The 18,792-nt window shown below is 52.3% G+C and overlaps 3 protein-coding genes across 16 annotated transcripts in view; 1 reads left to right on the forward strand and 2 right to left on the reverse strand.

Annotated features, from left to right (window-relative positions):
• Positions 1–5,308, forward strand: part of MAPT (microtubule associated protein tau) — a 99,536-nt gene extending 94,228 nt beyond the window's left edge. For all 10 annotated transcript variants that reach the window (XM_045984600.1, XM_045984605.1, XM_045984610.1 and 7 more), the window contains one exon: positions 1,170–5,308. In XM_045984600.1, the coding sequence (XP_045840556.1) occupies positions 1,170–1,385 (216 nt within the window). In that variant the 3' untranslated portion in view covers positions 1,386–5,308. The remainder of the gene's footprint in view (positions 1–1,169) is intronic.
• Positions 5,309–6,309: 1,001 nt separating this feature from the next.
• Positions 6,310–18,792, reverse strand: part of KANSL1 (KAT8 regulatory NSL complex subunit 1) — a 182,886-nt gene continuing 170,403 nt past the window's right edge. For 4 of the 5 annotated variants that reach the window (XM_045984617.1, XM_045984616.1, XM_045984615.1 and 1 more), the window contains 8 exons: positions 15,272–15,454; positions 14,598–14,786; positions 14,114–14,262; positions 10,513–10,634; positions 9,867–9,924; positions 9,490–9,602; positions 8,400–8,652; positions 6,310–8,092 (listed from right to left, as the gene is read on the reverse strand). In XM_045984617.1, the coding sequence (XP_045840573.1) occupies positions 7,865–8,092; positions 8,400–8,652; positions 9,490–9,602; positions 9,867–9,924; positions 10,513–10,634; positions 14,114–14,262; positions 14,598–14,786; positions 15,272–15,454 (1,295 nt within the window). In that variant the 3' untranslated portion in view covers positions 6,310–7,864. The remainder of the gene's footprint in view (positions 8,093–8,399; positions 8,653–9,489; positions 9,603–9,866; positions 9,925–10,512; positions 10,635–14,113; positions 14,263–14,597; positions 14,787–15,271; positions 15,455–18,792) is intronic. The other variant, XM_045984618.1, reaches the window with a different exon arrangement.
• Positions 18,124–18,441, reverse strand: LOC123929209 (60S ribosomal protein L37a-like). The gene has a single exon (XM_045984619.1). It carries the CDS (start codon positions 18,415–18,417, stop codon positions 18,139–18,141), a length of 279 nt encoding a protein of 92 aa, XP_045840575.1. The 5' UTR covers positions 18,418–18,441; the 3' UTR covers positions 18,124–18,138.

Genomic DNA, 18,792 nt, shown 5'->3' on the forward strand with positions numbered 1-18,792 from the left:
CCTGTGTCCACCACGTCAGGACTCATCAGGGATGATTATGAACTGCTCATGTCTCTAGCAGATGCTTTGAGTGTCCCGGGTCTCCTGTGGAGAGCAAAGACCTCTGGGCCTCTGGCTACGTTCCTGTTTCTGTACTTGACAAAGAACTTCATCACGCCAGGATTTCTAGCCCACCTGCATCCACATCCTGCCAGTGCTGCCCACAGCTGCTGCCACCTCCAACCCCCCCATGCCACCCCCATCACCGGCGACGGGGAGGAATGTGTGTGGCTCATGGCTGGCCAGCAGTGACTCTGGTGGTGTACCTTACTCATCTCTGGCTTCTCCTTCATGCTTTTTTTTTCTCTTTTCTTTTCTTTTCTTTCTTTCTTTCTTTCTTTTTTTTTTTTTTTTTGGATCGTATTTATTTTTTTGAGAGAGAGAGAGAGAGCACAAGCAGGGGGTAGGGGTAGAGGGAGAAGCAGAACCCCTGCTGAGGAGTGAGCCTGATGTGGGGCTCCATCCCAGGACTCTGGGATCATGACCTGAGCCAAAAGTAGGCAGATGCTCAACCGACTGAGCCACCCAGGCGCCCCTCCTTCATGCTCTCATTTGCAGCTTGTTAGTATCTATTAAAATCAAATGCACATGGCTTTGGACCTTCCAGCCATTCTGCTCCTAGGATGCATCTCCCCGTGTGTGAAACGCTGTGCACAGGCCGGTACTCGGACAAGCGTTGTGATCAGCAAGGACGCGGGAACAGTGCGAAAACCCTCATGTAGGGGAGCAGGTGCATTTTCGTAGAGGGCGGTAGAATGATCCACGGGACAAGCATCGGGGAAACCAGGGGCCGATATTAGGCCGAGAGACTGAAGCGTAAAGCATGTGATATTGTCACTGTGTGAATTAAATACACAGACACACTTCTCATATATCACGTTTGTGCACGTGTGGGAATTTCTGGAAGGACACACAAGACATGAACGACAGTCACTGCGTCTGGAGAAGGGAAGCGGGTGGCCGGCAGGCGGGTGACGCAGGAGCCATGTGCAGGTGTCCCCTCTGGAAAGGAGACCACACAGCCCCCACTGCCACCACGGCTCCCTTCCCCGTCCTCAGCCCGTGGGCAGGCCCGGGCTTGCCCCCCTTCCTGGGGCTTCGCTCACCCTCCCTCGCCTCCTCTCTTGCAGATCGAAACCCACAAGCTGACCTTCCGCGAGAATGCCAAAGCCAAGACCGACCACGGGGCGGAGATCGTGTACAAGTCGCCCGTGGTGTCTGGGGACACATCTCCGCGGCACCTGAGCAACGTGTCCTCCACGGGCAGCATCGACATGGTAGACTCGCCCCAGCTCGCCACGCTAGCCGACGAAGTGTCCGCCTCCCTGGCCAAGCAGGGTTTGTGATCAGGCCCCCGGGGCGGTCAATAATCGTGGAGAGAAGAGTGTGGAAAAAAAAAGAATAATGATCTGGCCCTTCGCCCTCTGCCCTCCCCCAGCTGCTCCTCACAGACCGGTTAATCGGTTAATCACTTAACCTGCTTTTGTCACTCGGCTCTGGCTCGGGACTTCAAAATCAATGACGGGAAAAAGAGCAAATTTCATCTTTCCAAATTGATGGGTGGGCTCATAATAATAAAATATTTTTAAGAACATTTAAAAAGATGGCCACACCCAACATTTCCTTGGGCAATTCCTTTTGATTCTTTTTTTTTCCCCTCTGAGTAGAAGAGGGTGGAGAGGCTCTGAAAGCTGCTTCTGGGGCATCTCAAGGGACTGGGGGCGCCCCCCTCTGCCCCGTCCTGGGGGTGTCACAGAGGCAGCGGCAGCAACAAAGGATTTGAAACCGGGTTCCATGTTGGAGCTGTGGACCAGATGTCAACCTTGGGGGGGGGGGAGGGGAGGGAAGGGGAGCCCTGGGAAGGCCTGGGTGGGGGGAGGGAGAGGGCAGAAGGGAGAGCATGGGAGGCGGTGACAGGGGCTTGGTGGGGAGGAGCCGCTGCCCTCCGCCTGGAAGGGCAGCAGGAAGGGCAAACTGCAAACTTGGACCAAGTGGCCTCCTGTGCTTGGTGGCCCCGGGTCTGCTGCGGGTCAATGTGCCACCCTCTGGAGAAGGGCTCCTGTCCCTCCCATATACCACGAAGGGACGGTGGTGGGAGGTGGTGGCCGGTTGGTGGGAGGGTGGCACCTCGCGGATCACTTCCTCGAAGACTGACCTTGATGTCCCCAGTTCTGGCCTCTTTCTCCCTCCCTGCAGGGTGGGGGTCCTGAGCTGAGGGGCTCCCCTTGGCCCCACGGAAACCCTGTTTTATTGAGTTCTGAAGGTTGGAACTGCAGCCACGATTTTGGCCACCTCACCGATCTGGGACTTTAGGGCTAACCGGTTCTCTCTGTAAGGACTCGTGCCTCCTGGGGGCATCCGCCGGCTCCCCAGCCTGGGCCTCTGGCATCTCTGGGTGTGCGGGGCTCCGGCGGGTGGGTCCTGAGCCTCCTTGTCCCTCCCACGGCCACTGCAGCCACCTGTCTCCCCCACCCCCCACTGCCCGCCATGCCCGTGTGTCTCCTGTGCAGAGCCCAGTCACTGCCTGTCCCCCCTCATCGTGTCACAATGTCCGGAGTCCCCAGCCTCACCACGCCCCTTCTCAGCAATGGACGTTGTTCAGATGGGGGAGGCACCTGCTCTCATCTGAGGGGTGTGAGTGAGTGAAGGCAAAGCCCGCGCACACGGTGAGACCTCGGTCTCTTGGTTTAAGCTCTGCTCACCAACTGGTGTGTCCCCCACGAACCTGATGACCTTCCTCAGTTCCTTATCCCCCACCTCTCCTCACAGACATGAGCCCAGGTGGGCTCAGCGAGGACCCGGGGTGTTTTTGCCTTGTTTACTTGGAGAGCCTTTTCCTCCATGAGAGGGTCTGGCCCCCCTGAGCTGAGCTGGCAGCAGGCTGGCTGTCCCGGTTCCAGAGGTGGCACCAGGACAGGCAGGTGAGGCCCCCTGGGCAAGACCACACACACCCCCCACTTCTACCCAAGCTCGTGACTGCCAGCCTCTGAGAGAGCCCCGCCACCGCCCGACCCCCCCCAACCCGTGCGGACCCCCGGAAGGGGAGCACGCCCCCTCGGAAATGGACTGTCCCCCGGCCCAGCTGGAAGCAGTGCCGACCGTCTGTCCTGCCGGAGCAGCTGAACATATACATAGACGTCGCCTTTCCCTCCCCGTCTGCATCCTGTCGCCTTGTAGTCGGATCTGTTTATGCTTGGATTCAGAGTGACTATGATCATGAAAAGGAAAAAAAAAAGGACGCATGTATCTTGAAATGCTTGTGAAGAGGTTTCTACCCCACCCCGTGGGGGTCCTAGATGTCTCCCCCCTACACACACACTGGGGCCCGGCTCTAGGGGACCAGTGTGGCTCTACCCTGCTGGGCCTCCCGATTGGAAAGGCTTTCCCAGCCTCTGGGACCCACACAAGACCAGATTGTCACATCCGAGGACCCTCAGCTTCGAGGAAGGCCTGGAGAACAGGACGGAAGCTATGGCCCCCACTCGCGGCCCTGCCAGGGTTTCCCTCTGTCAGGGTGGAGAGCGGCGGATCTCCAGGCCGGCCTGGTTTGCAGCAGGAAGATGGCCCTCTCTGGTCCCAGCCAGAAGCCCCCAGCAACCCTGAGAGGGGGGTCTCGGGATCCAGTACCAGCCGGGGAGAGGCCCGCAGCCCCTCCTCAGCGCGGAGTCCTGGGGCAGGCAGCCCGGGTCTCCCCACTGCATCGCCACGGCCATGGCAGGGGTTGCGTCCGCCCTGGAACAGCCCTGGGAGCCCGAGCCACCCGACTATAGACGGGGGAAGCCCAAAGCCTCGGTCGGAGCCGCGCTCGCCCGGCACAGGGAAAAGGGAACCGCCTTTGTAGAAAATCGCTTTAGAGAAATTCAGCAACCTCGGGCCCAGTCTCAGGCAGCCCTGGGGGCTGGGGGAGTAAAGGGCCGCCTCTCCAGGGCCCAGGGCTTCGTTTGCAACCAGGTTTCCGTGCAAGGAATCATCTGGGCCCGGAACTGACCACTGTGAGGCTCTCCATCGCTTTGAGTCCCAGCTGTCCTTAGAAGGGTCCTGAGGAAGAGAAGGGAAATGCGGTTCAGAGTTGGTAGCTCTTAGACACACGGCCCCTCCTCGTGGCCACCGACTCTGCCCGTTCTGCAGTTGCTGAGCCTGCTCTGATACCTTATTCCTAGGGCCTTGCTCAGCGGGCCCTGCCGTCTCCCTGGTGGGATGGACTACTGGGGACGGCCTAGACAGCACGGTTTAAGATGATCGGGTCCGTGCTGGCCGGGAGACTGCAAAGGGATGCCGGCTTGTGACCTTGAATGAGGACAATCCCCCCCACCCCACCCCTGCTCCAGGGCTGGGCACTCTGCCACTCCACGGTCAGTGTCCCTTGGGTGGGCCAGACAGGCTGTGCTGTACGCCTGGTCCCTTCGAGCCCTCCACTCACTTATCAGTAGTTCCATTTAAATCGACTTCAATGCGGAGACTGTATCCTGTTTGCTTGTCGTGCTTCTGGGGGGAGGGGGGAGGAACCTGTAAGATAGTTACCATGGGCAGAGGGAAGTCTTGGAGGGTAGCTGTTCAACCGCCTCGTAACCCTTTTCTTCAGATCACCCACGGTTTGCTAGAGGCCCCTGGGGTTTCACCTCTCCCTGGCCAGGTTTCCCGAGTGCAGCAGGCGGCCGGCTCGCGCCGTCTCCCGCCCAGCCCGGTGCAGGCAGCAAGGCTCGTGGAGAAGCCTGGATACACAACTGCCCTCTCACGGGGTCCCTAGGCCCCCTAGGCCCCCAGCTCTGCCTCCCACAGACCCTGGCATCCTTCCATCTAAGCCGCTGGCACCTCCGTGTCACCTTTCCCGCCAGCTCTGGCCGCGCAGCCTGTCCTCCTGGCAGCCGCAAGTTCCTCCTTCACCACCTTCTATCTTGTCCCCAAGTAAACCCAACAAGGTGGGGACGAGGGCGGAGGTGGAGGTGGTCAGCTTGTCCCATCTACAGGCTTGTGGCTTTGAGACTGATTTTTCAGCTTCGAAAAGGGTTACCCTGGGCACTGGCCCAGAGCCGCCCCTCCTAGTGGACTTTGCCCTGTGAATTTGCAGTGTTGGGCAGGACAATTTCTGGCACTTGCAAGTCCCACAATTTCTTCGGTAATTTTGAGGGTGGGGGGAGGGACATGAAACCATCTTAGCTTAGCTTCCTGTCTGTGAATGTCCCTATGGTGTACTGTGTGTTTTAACAAATGATTTACACTGATTGTTGCTGTAAAAGTGAATTTGGAAATAAAGTTATTACTGATTAAATAAGGTCTCCGTGTGCGGATTCGAGTAAGAAAATAATTGAGGATGTAGGATTTGCAAGTCTTTTTCCAACACGGGAACATGCCTCTGAACAGGGAATGTCAAGGTTGCTAAAACCTGGACATCAGAATTGAACAGCTCTCTCCCGGGCCCAGGAGGTGCAAGAAGAGTTCTGACTCGTTCATTTTGCGCGGACTCTGACGGCTGCTCACAAACCACCCGGGTCCAACTCACAAGGGCAGCACCGCTCCTGGGGCCGAGCTCAGGAGGCTGCACTCGGAGTCGGCCAGACCCACGCCAGCATACTGCCACCAGACAAGGCGGGGGTAGTGGGGGAGATCGTTTTTGGTCCCTAGGCCGGCCAGTCGGCCAGCTGAATCTGCCTTCCTCTTTCCTTTGGATCCTTACTTGGATGGGGGAAGAGGTCTGCTACGTCAGGGCAGAACACCACGTAGCCAACAAATAAAAAAAAAAGTTGCAAAGCCCCCCTCCTGTGGGAGAAGCGACAGGGCAGCCAGAGAGAAATGCTACCTCCAGACTCAGGGGCTTCTCTGCCAGGACAGGGGGCTTCCCTGGTGGCATCAACTGGACAGCAATCAGAAGGAAGAAAAGAGTAAACAGGGATCAGGCCTGCCCACTTACCTGTCTTACCTCAGAAAAATGATGTTACAAAGTACATATACATTCTCACTGACCCCAACCCTGGGGTGGGGGAAACCACAAAAAAAACGAAGTGAGAGGTGGGATCTCCTTAAGAGTTTAACAATTTAGAATAGATATGAAATGTCATACTGCTGGTCTCACTAGAGAAAGGCAATGATCAAATGATCAATCACTTACATCCAACAAAAAGATATATCCCGTCCTCTGGGCCCCCTCACCCCCCACTTCCCCCGACATCCTTTTCCTAGTGACCATCAGGTGACCCTGTGAGGTGCCCAGAGAGAGAACGGAGACTCCCCAAGAAGCTAGTCCAATGTCAAGAAAGGCCTGACAACACAACATTCTGTAACTTTTTTTTTATTATTTTTTTTTCAATTTTTCCTTCCTTTTTTTTTTTAAGCACTAGTCTGTGCTTTGCGAACAGAATCAAGACATTAACAAAGATCAGCTTCTCTGAAGAAAAGCATTTCTATAGAACAAAGACAGCTACATGTTTCGCTGCCAATACACAGCTCAAAGCAGGAAAAGAAAATATTTACAAAATACAAGGTTTTTTTTTCCATTTTTGTTTTTGTTTTTTTTTTTTAACAATGCTAAAAGGGTTATTCAGAATTTTCAACCTTATAAATAGAAGAAGCACTTTATGCATAGGGATATGGTGCATTATTGTTTTTTTAAAGAAACAATGACAAACCCTTTAACTTGCAAACAGAATCAAAAAAAAAAAAAATCACTAATGTTGAAAATTGTGAAAAAACCCCAACCATTAAGCAGTTTGTCTACTATTTTTATACGATTACAAAATGGCAACAAAAAAAAAATAAAAAATAAAGAAGTCCTTATTGCCCCCCCCTTTTGGTGATGTGATCATACATGAGACAGGCACAAGGTTAACCAAGGGGGGTGGTGAGGGAGCGATGGGAACCACAGCTAGGACCAGACAATGTTCCACAGGCAAGGGGAGCGTGGAAGAGGAAAAGGTCTGACACCGACAGGGAACCGGATGTGAAGGAAACGGAACTAAATGCATCGGTGACAACAGAATCATACAGGGAAGATGGCTGCTCGTGTCCCTGACCCCCCCAGTTTGCAGAGGAGTGGGAATGAAGTTAAGTAGCCCTAACCCTACCTTCACAGACAAGGATAGGTGGTAAAAACGTCCCGAGTGGAAGGACTGGTGCGTACGGGTGTGTGGATGGTGTCGGGGAGCAGAAGACGGCACGAAGGGGCAGGACGGGGACCTGAGCAGCCGCAGCTAGGTCACTGCAGTTAAGGAGTCAAAACAGAGATGACCAAATGCAGAGGAAACCCTAACTAGGTCTCCAAGATCTGGATGACAAGGGGAAGCCATTCTGTCAACTGAGAGCTCGGTGAGAACAGGTGGCAATTATGGCCAAGAGGCTCTGGTGGGGGTGCTCTAGCACAGATGGCCAAGGGGGACCCAGCCAGGAGGGCCAGCGCAGGGCCAGGCCACCACCAATGGCAGGGGAGGCAAGAGGGTGGGGCCCAGAGCAAACTGTTCTCCCCAACCCCCTCCACCCACCTGGCCGGTGCACCCTGCCCACAGGTGCGAGGAGAGGGGTGATCATCTAGCATCGCTAAGTCCAGTGATTCAACAGTGCAGAGGACGTGCCAGGACCAGGCCAGCAGGGTCTTATCCTGAACTTCTGTTTGCCAATTGGAGGAAGTGCTCAGGTGTGTGACAACAAAACATGGAAACCAAAACCAAAACAAAACAAAAATCAAAACAAAAAATACCAAAGTAGAATCTAAATTCCTTAAATTCACTAAAAACTGTGAAAATTTCCGGCATATGATGTTTGAATATCAAACGCAGAGATTTCTGAAGCTTTAATGCCAATAGTTAGTGAGTCTGTTTAGATTCTCGTCTCCCGCTCATCTGTGAGTTGGACGCTGAGCTGTGACCGTTGTTGCCAAATGCCGACTCTTGAGGGGGACAGCAGGAGGTGAGGTGGGGGCCACCTCTGCCTCTCGGCCAGTCTTGCTGCCTGAGGTGCGCCGAGTGCAGCGGGCTGCCCGCTCCTGTGCGTCCAGCTGGTCCTCGCACTCCGCCTGGGGGCTGTAGGCCAGTGGGAAGGTCCGCCGTTCCCACGGCTGGACGGACTGTGGGGAGACAGACTGCCACGGTGAGGAGTGAGGCCCAGCCTACATCCTGCCCCAAGGCCCTCTCCCAAAACATGTGGACTGAAGTCCAAGACTAGTCCCTCAAGAGCTCCTGGAGTGGTCCAGGAAGACCCCTCAGAGTGGGCATCCGTCCCACGGTCCCTTCAGAAGGTCAACTTTAAGTGCAGCCCATTTAAGATGCAGAGGGGGAGGGGCATGAGAGGCAGACCCACCTTCAGGGGGTGCTGTCCCTTCCCCATTCTGTCTCCTACCCGGCCGACCCCCAGGCAAAGGCGGTGTTCCTCACCTGCTCATCCAGTCCCAGCTCTGGCGTGGAACAACGGGTGTCCTCGCTGGCTAGGTGTCGCAGCGCATCCCGAGCCACAGGGGTGAGGGGCGCCGAGTGCAGTTCCGGGCTGATAGGGCTCCTCGGGGACTGACCGTGGGAGAACTCCGACAGAGAGTGGCTGCTGCTGACATCAGGGGAGGCGGGCTGGGGGGTGGAGGGGTTGGCACTGCCCAGCTGGGGAGTTGTCCGGCCATCTGATGACCTGTAAGACCTGGACACCAAGGAGTGCAAATCTGAGTGCCTGGGCGACAGGGGCAGGTTGATTTTCGAGGGCTTGGGGAGGAGGCAAGAAAAGAATATTCCAACTCGAGGAGCTGAGGTAGACGGACACACACAGTTCTTTCCCAGGAACCATAAATCCCTCGTTTCCTCCCACTGCTGTGTACGGGGGGGAGGCCCCCGATATACAAATCTTAAGAAATGGGTGCACCTATCATCCCAAGAGAAAAGCCAGGGCAGAACGATGCCAGGGGCTGATCTCTGGCGCAGTGCCCACTGAATTCACAGGGAAGGGAAAATCATCTAGACTTTCAAAACTGTTGTCAAGGGGAAAAAAGCAAAAACAAAGGCCCTAAATCTTTCTGAGGCTCCTGAGGGTTTCTGTGCCACTGTTAGCTAAACGGAGACAGAGCAGGCCAGTTCTTTTGAGCAGGACCACAACTCCCCAATTCAACTGTCCCAAGGAGGGTTCAACTTTGGTGACGCCTCCGAAGTGCCTCTGGTCCAATCAACACAACCCTCAACTGGCCCTCAAATGGCCCAGCCAGCCGCCGGGCAGAGCTGGGAGATCATGCGTTTGCCAAAACTGGACAGCGACCCTACCGCTCAGCAAGGCTCCAGCCACATGACCCTCATACCCTCACTAGTTCCAACGAACAGCCGAAGAGCCCAACAACTGAACAGCCGGGAACTTCTGCGTTCTCAGCCCTCGCCAGTGGACAGACACACAGAGCAACCCAGGGGTGAGGGCAACCCCACAGACCCAGAGCCCAACTCCCCCGGCCCACCCTCCCTCCACAGGCCGGGGGACCTGTGCCTGCCCCGTCACCTGCTGCCCCGCCGCTGGGGTGGCACACTCGTGGTCCACAGCCACCGAGCCCTCTCCATCTCCTCACATTTGGCATGAAGGGCGGCGAAGGCTGCGTCAGATAGGTCCTCGACCTGCAAGAGAGCAGCTTCACTGGTTCCCTCTCTCCTCTAGGAAGCCGAGATCAAGTAAAGCTAGAGCAATTCTAGAACCAGCCCCAGCCCTTACTGGGGGGGCTTGTCCCCGTCAGGACAGGAATACAGTGAGCTTGTACTTGACACTCATGGGTCTTGAGGCCCCTGGGGTGTGTGCGCCCAACCGTGTGCGTGTACATGTGCGCACGCGCGTGTATCGGCATGTGTGTGCGTCCTTCCAAGAGAGAACGACCATGCTGTTACCTCCTCATTTTCCTCGTCAGGACTCCCCTTCAGAGACCGAAGATCGACCTCGCGCCAGCTGCAAAATCAAGACAGGACAAGTGTGAGAGCAGGGCAGCTGGGCAGGTTGAGTGTGTCTGTGTGAGAGAGCGAGCTGGGCGCCTGTGGACGACCCTGCCCTCTGCCTTGGTATTCCCAAGGCCTCAGAGAGGGGCCCCACAAAGGACAGACACGGGGAGCCGGCTGGGAGGCCGTGACAAACAGCAGGCAAAGAACTGTCCACAGGGGACCACTGCCAGCGCTGGCAGACTGCTAGTCTGTGAGGGCACATACATGGGGCTGACCAATTTCTGAAGTTGTCAACAAAAGCAGGTTTGATTCCTAGGTGAAGTCCTGCTTTGTTGCGGACAACAAACTCACTACTGGGAAACACGCTGTGCAGTCAGACAAACACGGCTACAGCCAGCATGTGGCCTGAGGTCTGGTTGGTACTCTTTATTAAAAGAACAAGAGAATGATATACAGAAACAATTTCACTGCTATCAGGGAAGAATTTCTCTTAAAGAGAAGACAAAACCTAAGGCTAGGACCCAAAGCTCGGGGACAAGAGTGGAAAGAGGCAGTAATGGAAGAAAAGGGCAAGAAGCCAATGAGCAAGGGCCTTTACCTGGGAGTAAGGATTTCCTTGTACTGTAGTTTCTCCACACGAGTTGTTGCAGCAACAGACATTGGGATGACGATGTTGTTAATGTCGAATGAGCTCTCTCCCCTTCTCCTCCTCACTGGCTGCTGTAAGACAAAGGTGAATTTAAGGGGGCGTCTGGGTGCCTCAGTTGTCGGGCATCTGCCTTCGGCTCAGGGCCTGATTGCAGGGTCCTGCAGCTGAGCCCCACATCAGGCTCCCTGCTCCGTGGGAAACCTGCTCCCCCCTCTCCCACTCCCACTCCCCCGGCTTGGGTTCCCTCTCTCGCTGTGTGTCTGTCAAAGAAATAAGTAAAATCTTAAAAAAAAAAAAAAGTCTAAGCCCCAAAGTCATATGTACCACTTAAAAAAAAAGTGTATGTACAAGGGAGGCGCAATTCTGTAAACGTCAAATCCTACACCTGGGACATAAAATAGGATGGCCAGCACCCGGGCACCTGAGCCTTGGGCGGGGGCCGGCCGCCTGCACTGAGGACAAGGTCTCCCCATGACGTCCTCAGGAGAGCTGCCAGGTGGCTCCCGAGTCTCTTCCCTCATGGGCTCATGTGGAAGACGACTTCTACTGGATTTTGCAGGGGCGGTCACCCTGAGGCCTCAAGTCAGGTGGCTGTGGTTCTGACTCCCCCACAAACACCTTAACTATCCCCCGCCCCCGTCAGGGTCATCCTTTCTGCTTCCCCTTGCTATCTCTATCACCCAGACCCTAGAGGCCCCCACAGCCAACGCGTCCCTAAACCTAGTGCACCCTTAAGGTTAAGAAAGGGGAGCTTCCTCATCCTGGAAAGACCTCGGGGGACAGGCCCAGCTCGACGGATCATCTAACCTTGGACGTCATGAAAGCACCTCCTTCTTGCAGATCTGAACTCTACAGCTAAGTCTGCACCCACCATCTGCTCAGCCCTATGGGATAGCCCCTCTTTTCGACTACTGGGGAAGAGTGGAGAGCTTTCCAGCTCTATCAGTGGAGCTGAGTGGAGGGAAACAGAGGAAGAGGACCTGGACCTGGCCACACAGCTCACTCTTGGAGAAGAGAGATTTGCTTCTGCAGGTTGAGAAGTTCAAATTCTCAGGGAAGAAGACTAACAAGGGTCCAGAATCAGAGGAGAAGGCGAGCATCTACAGCAGCTCAGAGACAAGAGGAGGAAGACAGGAGGGAGCTGAAGGCCTTGGTTGGGTTTCTCGGACGCAGGCAAAGTCCACTAGCTGCTTGGGCCCAGACAGCGAACAGCCCACCCTGAAACAGACACTGGTGGCTGAGTGGAGAGAGGCCAGAGGGCAACAGTGGGATGACACACGTGCTGCCATGGCAACAGCACAGCTGGAGACACCCAAGGGGCTGCATTTCAGAGCCAAGCCCCAAGTGTGGTCAGCTCATGAAGCACGATGAGGAAGACACTGTTCCCTACAACTAACCACCCCACTCTCTGTTCCTGGAGGGCGATACAGGACTGATTCATCCCTTCAGGCATTCTGAGAACGCGGACAGGCAGTGCTTCCTGGGCCAGGCCTGGAGCTGCTGTCGCCTCTCGTGTCAGCCCATCACCACGTCTTTTTCACCTCCGTTTCCTTCTCTGTCGAATGAGGACAGATGGCCTCTACCTCACAAATTTAAGATAAAACTGGTTAACCAAAATGGTCCAAGAGAATTCTGCATATCTTGCCTGGGTGAGGTCTGTAGCTAAGGCTCAGTGACCTCACACCCCGAAGCCTCTACCACTGGCCCATCTCTGCTGAAAGGACACATCCCACGACCGGAAGTGTACCTCAGGGGAGCTCGAGAGAGCGTTCTCCCTGCAGCCCGGTCAAGACTGAATGTGGAGCTGGCAGAAACAGGTGTGTTTTTCCCTGAATCTTCTGGGCCTGCTGTTAGTACCTTCAAGGGCAAGAGATGGGAGTGGGCTGAGGACAACACCCGTGGAGTTTTGTCTCAACATCAAGCATTCTACTATGGAAAAAAAAAAAAAAAAGGGTCAATAGGCTTGAGCCCTGCCTCCACCAGACACTCATTTGGTCTAATTCAACTACTCTCTCCTGTTTAGAGCCAGAGGGGCAGAACAGGTGATGGGAATGGAAGTGGTTTCTCAGAAGCAAGATGAAGAGTGCTTTGCCAAGAAGGAAAGGGGAGGAAAGGAAGAAATCACAGAAGCAAGCAAAAGGTTCTGGGATGCCTTCTCTATCAAACCAGAATCCTCAGGGATTTCTTTATTTAAAGCCACAGGAGGTTTCTGAGGTACCCAACAGCTTTCGGGCAGCACTACCCCACACATCCCAACCAGTTTCTCCCCCTAATTTTTGGTATCTGGCCTATCTTTCTTCTTACTATTAAATAAATCCACACTCTTAGAAAAGATCAGGCAGTGAGAGCCATAAGGGTCAGTACAGATACAAAATCTGTACTCAATAATTAATAAGAAAAAATTTCAAACAATCCAGGTCTAAGGGAACATCCTCCAGACAAGAAGGGCTAGGAAGTGAAAGAGCACTGAAGTCTCTCCAACTGTCAGATCTCAGAGTTCAGACTGGAATCCCCTGGTTGTCTGAGACTCTCTGATGGGAAACGGAGTTTGTGATAGGCACTACACACCTATTTAGACAAAAATTTGTGGGTGACGGAGGTAAAAGGGTGGAATAAAGAGGTCATTTGGAAAAGAGCGTCTGATTTTAAAGAGCAAAGACAGAGAACAAAGCGAGCCCATTTGTGAGCTTATACGTTTCCTGAAGCACGCTCTGAAGGGGCTCACAGCTGCACACCCCCACAAGTGACCTCAGTGATGCCGAGCTCACACGTGCATGTCATGGTGAAGAGCTGGCTCTGTGGTTACACGGCTTGGGTCTGAGTGGCAGTCATGACCCTCACAAGTTGCCTCCCTTTGCACAGTTTACTTAACTTTACGAAGCCTCAGTTTCCCTGCCCACACAGTAAGAATCCTTAGCATCACCTACATTTCAAAGGACGGTATTGGGATTGAATGAGTTAACACAGAAAAGCATGCAGAACAGACACAATAAACACCGTTTTATTAGCACTATCATCATTATTATCATTAATACCACAGAAAAGTCCAGTCAGCGGGCACCAAGAAGCTCTAGGTATATGTTTCAAGGAGGCAAACACTGAGGAATTAAATATGAGAAAGAAACCAGCAGGAACGTGTGTCTGGAATGGCTGTGCTAACAGCTTTCAGGGACGCCGGAGGTCCTGCCTTCTCCCCTCCACTCACCAGGAGAGTGAAACTAAGGAAATGGAATGCCTCCAGTGTTCCTAAGGACCTGTCCGCTACCGCTCCTCGCGAGTAAACTTCTGGAACCAACAGGATCAGAGCCATGCTACTGCTGAGTGCTGGGTGAGACCTAACCCCACAGACCACCTTCAGGGTGTGTCTCAGCATCCAACTTTCCACAAGGTCAAATACCATTCCTTGGACTAAAAAATGACATATCACGGTGTGCTGAGCACCCCCAAATGCCCTGGGCCTTACAGCCCACTCCCCACACTGTCCTCCAGAGCCCCCTGAGGAGCTGGGACGGCAGAGGGGCTGTCCAGCCAGCTCCACGCAGGTACTTACAGACGCGCTGGCTGGGACCTGCGGGCTCGAGCTGGTGGGTGCCGACGTGTCTGAGGAGGTGGAGAGCTGTCGCACCAGGGGGCTGTGCGGGGGATGCTGGGCGGCCGCCAGGTAGCTCGAACTGCTCATGTCCGTGTGATGCTTCAACACTGCAGAAGTCAACAGAAAAGAGGAATACGTGGCCACCTCAACCGGCTCTCCTTCCAGCACAAGCCACAAATGCCAGCAACACAAGGTAAAAGCAAAAACACTTTCTAAGCCCAGAGGATAAAAAGGTGAAGCAAACTGGTTGCGGGAGGTAGGGGGCTGGGCGGAGGTCGTGCAGCAGTCAGAAGTAACCTGCATTAGAAGCAGTAGGGGTCCCTCTACTCTGCCTTCCTAGAAAGTGAAGGACAAAGCCGGGGGCGACTGAGAGAAGCCCAGGCCGCCCCAGAAAGCCCTGAGCAGACGCAGATGCAGGCAGAGGTGCCGGGCCTGGCCCTACCTTCACTTCTCTCAGATGAATGGTCTCGCAATCTCATTTTGCTGGGGTTTGGGTCGTGCACGGGTGGCGGTGGGTTGAGCAAGCGCTCTGCTTTTGGCGCTGTCACTCGTTCCACCATAGGCACGGCCCCCACATCGTCTAAGTGCTGCCTGTGGGTCCTGTCAGGCCGAGTTTGGTGATGGGACAGCTCTGAAGAGGGGAACAGAAAAGGAGCTGTGAAATCTTCTCTCAATCTTTTATTTGAGTTCCGAGCTCTGGAGTTCGCTCTAGGCCAGTGACAGACACCCAGGGCAGCAGGAGAGTCCTCTGGGACCGCCACTCCTAGCAGACAGCACGAGGGCCAGGACAGGCCAGGCAGCCCACAGGGCCCTTAAGCAGAGAGATCTGCAACCAGGCTATAGGACAAAGCCTGCCCACAGCTGGAGCCAATGCCATGTCACTGCCAGCTGTTCATCCCGCACTCTGGGTCTTGCCCCGAGACCCCTGGTGTCTGGAATAGCCTTCGAAGTCCATGTGAGAACACCCAAGACAAGCAGAAGTAGACTGTGAGCTGAATTCCTATCAGCCAACTGCCTCTCCCAACCCCGAGATACTGCCACAGCAGAACAGTAACTTGAGAAACAAAAGGAAAAGAGAATAACCGGAGGATGAATCCCGGGTCCCCCGGAACTTACTGGCTGTTGTTAGGAAGGAGCTGACCAACTTGTGCCTGTCTTTACGAGTTGGATCTGGCAGGCTGCCTGGCATGGGTGCTCTGTGCTTAAGTGAAAACTTTTTGGGAGGTTTGATTTTGTCAAAAGGCTTGTTCTGCCACTGAGACTTCAGCATGCTCTGGAAGTGCAGGCTTGTGGGAACATCTGCGAGAAACACGAAACACTGCGGGTTAGTCCAGACACCTGGCCTCTGGGCTCCTCTCTCAAGAAGGGATATGCGTCCACCGGTAACCCACACTCTCCACCCAGTGAGGATCCACGTCATACCCTTTCTTCTGTGCCCAGTGGCAGGATGGCCCGGCAGGGCAAGCACTGTCCTGTGGAGCAGCTGCTTACCTGAACCTTACTGAAGGTCATTCTTTTATTCACAAAAGCAAGTCATTTTTGCCTTTCATTTTCAAATGAAACAAACACACACCCCATCTAAGAACACCTTTTAGTAGATCAATGGAGTTTTCTTTGTTCAGGAATTCTACCAATTAAACTTTACTGGTTCAAAAGATTGATAAACACCCTGCTTCTATTCTTCTAGAGACTAAAACATTTAAACCTAATACTATTAACACAGTTAATCAGGATATATTCATTCAACAAATACTTCCTATCTACTGAGTACTACCCCCCTTCCTTCCTAGCTTCTCACCTCCCACCTAGAGGGTTCTTTTTTGCTGATTAGTTAATATTCAACATCAAAATTTAATCTTTTAAACTATAATTTTTACCACTTTGGTTTACCATTCTTGTACCTTTTCACTTTCTTAGTTGTTTTTTATTTTCCTAAGAATGTGCCATTAAATAATTTCTTTAGAAAAAATATTTCTAGACTGAAACCATTTTTCTCTCAGACCGTAAAAACTGACTACTACTCTACTTTAGTCTAACATTCAGTGCTGCAGATAAAATGGAAGCAGATTCTTCCTTAATCCTAGGTGGTTTGTTTCTTCTTTAGGCTTCTGCAAAAAACTCAAATACAAAAAAGCTTGTTGTGTATTACACGGACTCTAAGGTCAATCTGGGGAGAACTGCTTTCTTTCCTGCCATCAACACCAAGTCTCTCAATCCATGAATGTGATAGATCTATTTATTTAGGTTTTCTTTAATTTTCTCTCAGCGTTGTTTGGCAGTTTTCTTTTTACAGGTCTTACAGTTGAAAATTAATTTAAAATCTGTATTTCATTTTGATGTAAGCATCATTATGGTCTTTTTTAAAAGACCAAACAGGTTCATAGAGGTGAATTAACTGTTTAAGGATACACAGTTTAGTAAGTCAACCAACACTCAAACTTAGGTATGTAGAACCCTCGAGCCCACACTCTCAGCTACTACACCACGAGATGATGTGGTCCAGAGAATGGAAAGGGGAATGTAAGATTTCTCAAATTACTGCAAGAAGTGGAGTGTGTAGGGTATTTTTCAAGGCAGTTCTATAGGTAAAAATATTTAAACACTCTTTTCTATAGTATATACCATGGACCTCATGACGCTTTAAGAACAAATTTGAACACTGGGCTTCTCAGGACTGGAATGAACATATATCCCTGAGTGAATAAAATAATTCTGTTCTCAGGGATGCCTTTCCCCAGTGGGCAAGCAGCCTCAGCGCCAGACATTATTTCCCAGTTCTGTGAAAAGACCACTGTTATGCCATTTATTATGGCAGTCCAACAAATTAGGAGAACTATAGAAGTTTTAAAGATAATAAATATTTGCTATATGTCTAAGTACTGAGATACAGTATGTAAGGACAGTGCTGTCTTCTGAATGGTTTTTTTTTTGCATACTCATCCCTTCTCTTCCACACTTAAAAACAAATTCACCTATCCCAACCTTGAAAGATTAAACATCAGCTTTCAGCAGCCTCAAAGTTGGGGAGATACCAACCAGACTGAGGCTGTTGGATCTCGTTATTCCCAGCCCTTCCACTCCTTCCCGAGTCCCTCAATAAAATGGTTTGATTCTCCCCACCCTCCTAAAGATCTAATGTTTTTTTAAAAAAGGATTTCCCATTAATAAACATCAAGAATTGACTTGAGGTTATTAACGGCAAATATTTTTTGCTGTAATTCAAAATGGTTAGGAAAAAGGGTGTGTGGGAAATAAAGCATTGTCTGGGGGCACTCTGAAAACTGGGCTAAGCTGGAATGTCTAGAGGCCCCACAAAGGGGAAAACACTTCCTCCATAACCCGGGACACCCCTTGTCAACAGAAGAATTGGCCAAGTCTATATAATGGGACAACAGAAGCCAAGTGATTTCACGTTTTCCTTTTACTTTATCCACTCACTGCTCTACCAAACCTGAAAATTAAGCCAGGAAAAAAGGAGGTAGGGAGGAATTTAAGAGACCTGATTTATAATGGAAACAGTACCTTGACTAGAAATGAGAAGGCCTGGATTCAGGTCCTAATTCCATCACTGAGTAGAAGGCAAAAACAAGAACAAACCACTTAGCTGGGCTTTTTAGCTTTATCGGGAAAATGAGGTGGCAGGCCTAGATCTGGGAAGGTAACATCCCAGCACACATGCTCTAGAGCTCTCCCTTCCTCTGTTGCAGACCAAAAAAAAAAAAAAAAAAAAAAAAAAAAAAAAAAAATCAAAACACTCTTTTCCCTATTGTACCCTGAGACCTTAGATTCATCTTTAAAAATTACAGAGTTGGGTCCAGAAAGCCACCACCAATCAATCAGAGTAAGCACAAGAGAGGACAGTATTTGTTCCTGCTAGCCTAGACTGACGGAGTCTCTCCACTACTCCTTCCTCTTCTTTTTTTTTTTGTTACATAAATTAACCCATTTATTATAGGCTAGCAATGTTTCAAACGGCGGTGCTTCTACTGGTCTTTCAACTCCTTCAGTCTTCTGACGGCAGACTTTACTGTGACGGCAGAAGCGGTGCTGTAGGTCCAGGCGCCACCAGCGACAGTTTTCATGCAGGAGCCACAATGCCAGATCCCCACAGCTCGTCTTTTCATCTTGGTTTTGCCACAGAAGGAGCAAGTGTACTTGGCGTGCTGGCTTATCTCAATCTTCTTCACCATCTTCCTGAGGGAGGCACCATAACGGGTCCCGTATTTGCCCACGATTCCGACCTTCTTGGTGCGATTAGCCATGTCGCCTCAAACTAGGTCTGAGCCCCGAAGGGTCAGTGCGCCTCCTCTTCTTTTTTTTTAAAAGGTTTTATTCGACACAACGAGAGAGGAGAGCGCTGGCAGTGGAAGCACGAGAGGGAGAAGCAGGCTCCCCACACTGCCACCCCTCCCCGCCCCGGGCGGAGCAGGGAGCCCAGTACAATCCTAGGATGGTGACCTGAGATGAAGGCAGTCGCCTAACCAACTGGGCCAGGCGCCCTTGACTCTCTCCACTCTCAACACATTACATCAAACTCCAGAACCATACCTAATCCCCCACCCTCATCTAATGCTCTGAAGTAGAAGCTGCTATAATTGAAGAATACCACTGTGTGCCCTAGAGTTGAGGTATTAAGC

The sequence above is a fragment of the Meles meles genome, chromosome 18, assembly GCF_922984935.1.
Source record: "Meles meles chromosome 18, mMelMel3.1 paternal haplotype, whole genome shotgun sequence".
Taxonomy (NCBI): Eukaryota; Metazoa; Chordata; class Mammalia; order Carnivora; family Mustelidae; genus Meles; species Meles meles.

Bases quoted from the DNA above. Each gene is read 5' to 3' on its own strand.
- LOC123929209 (XM_045984619.1), bottom strand. From the start codon at position 18,417: ATGGCTAATCGCACCAAGAAGGTCGGAATCGTGGGCAAATACGGGACC.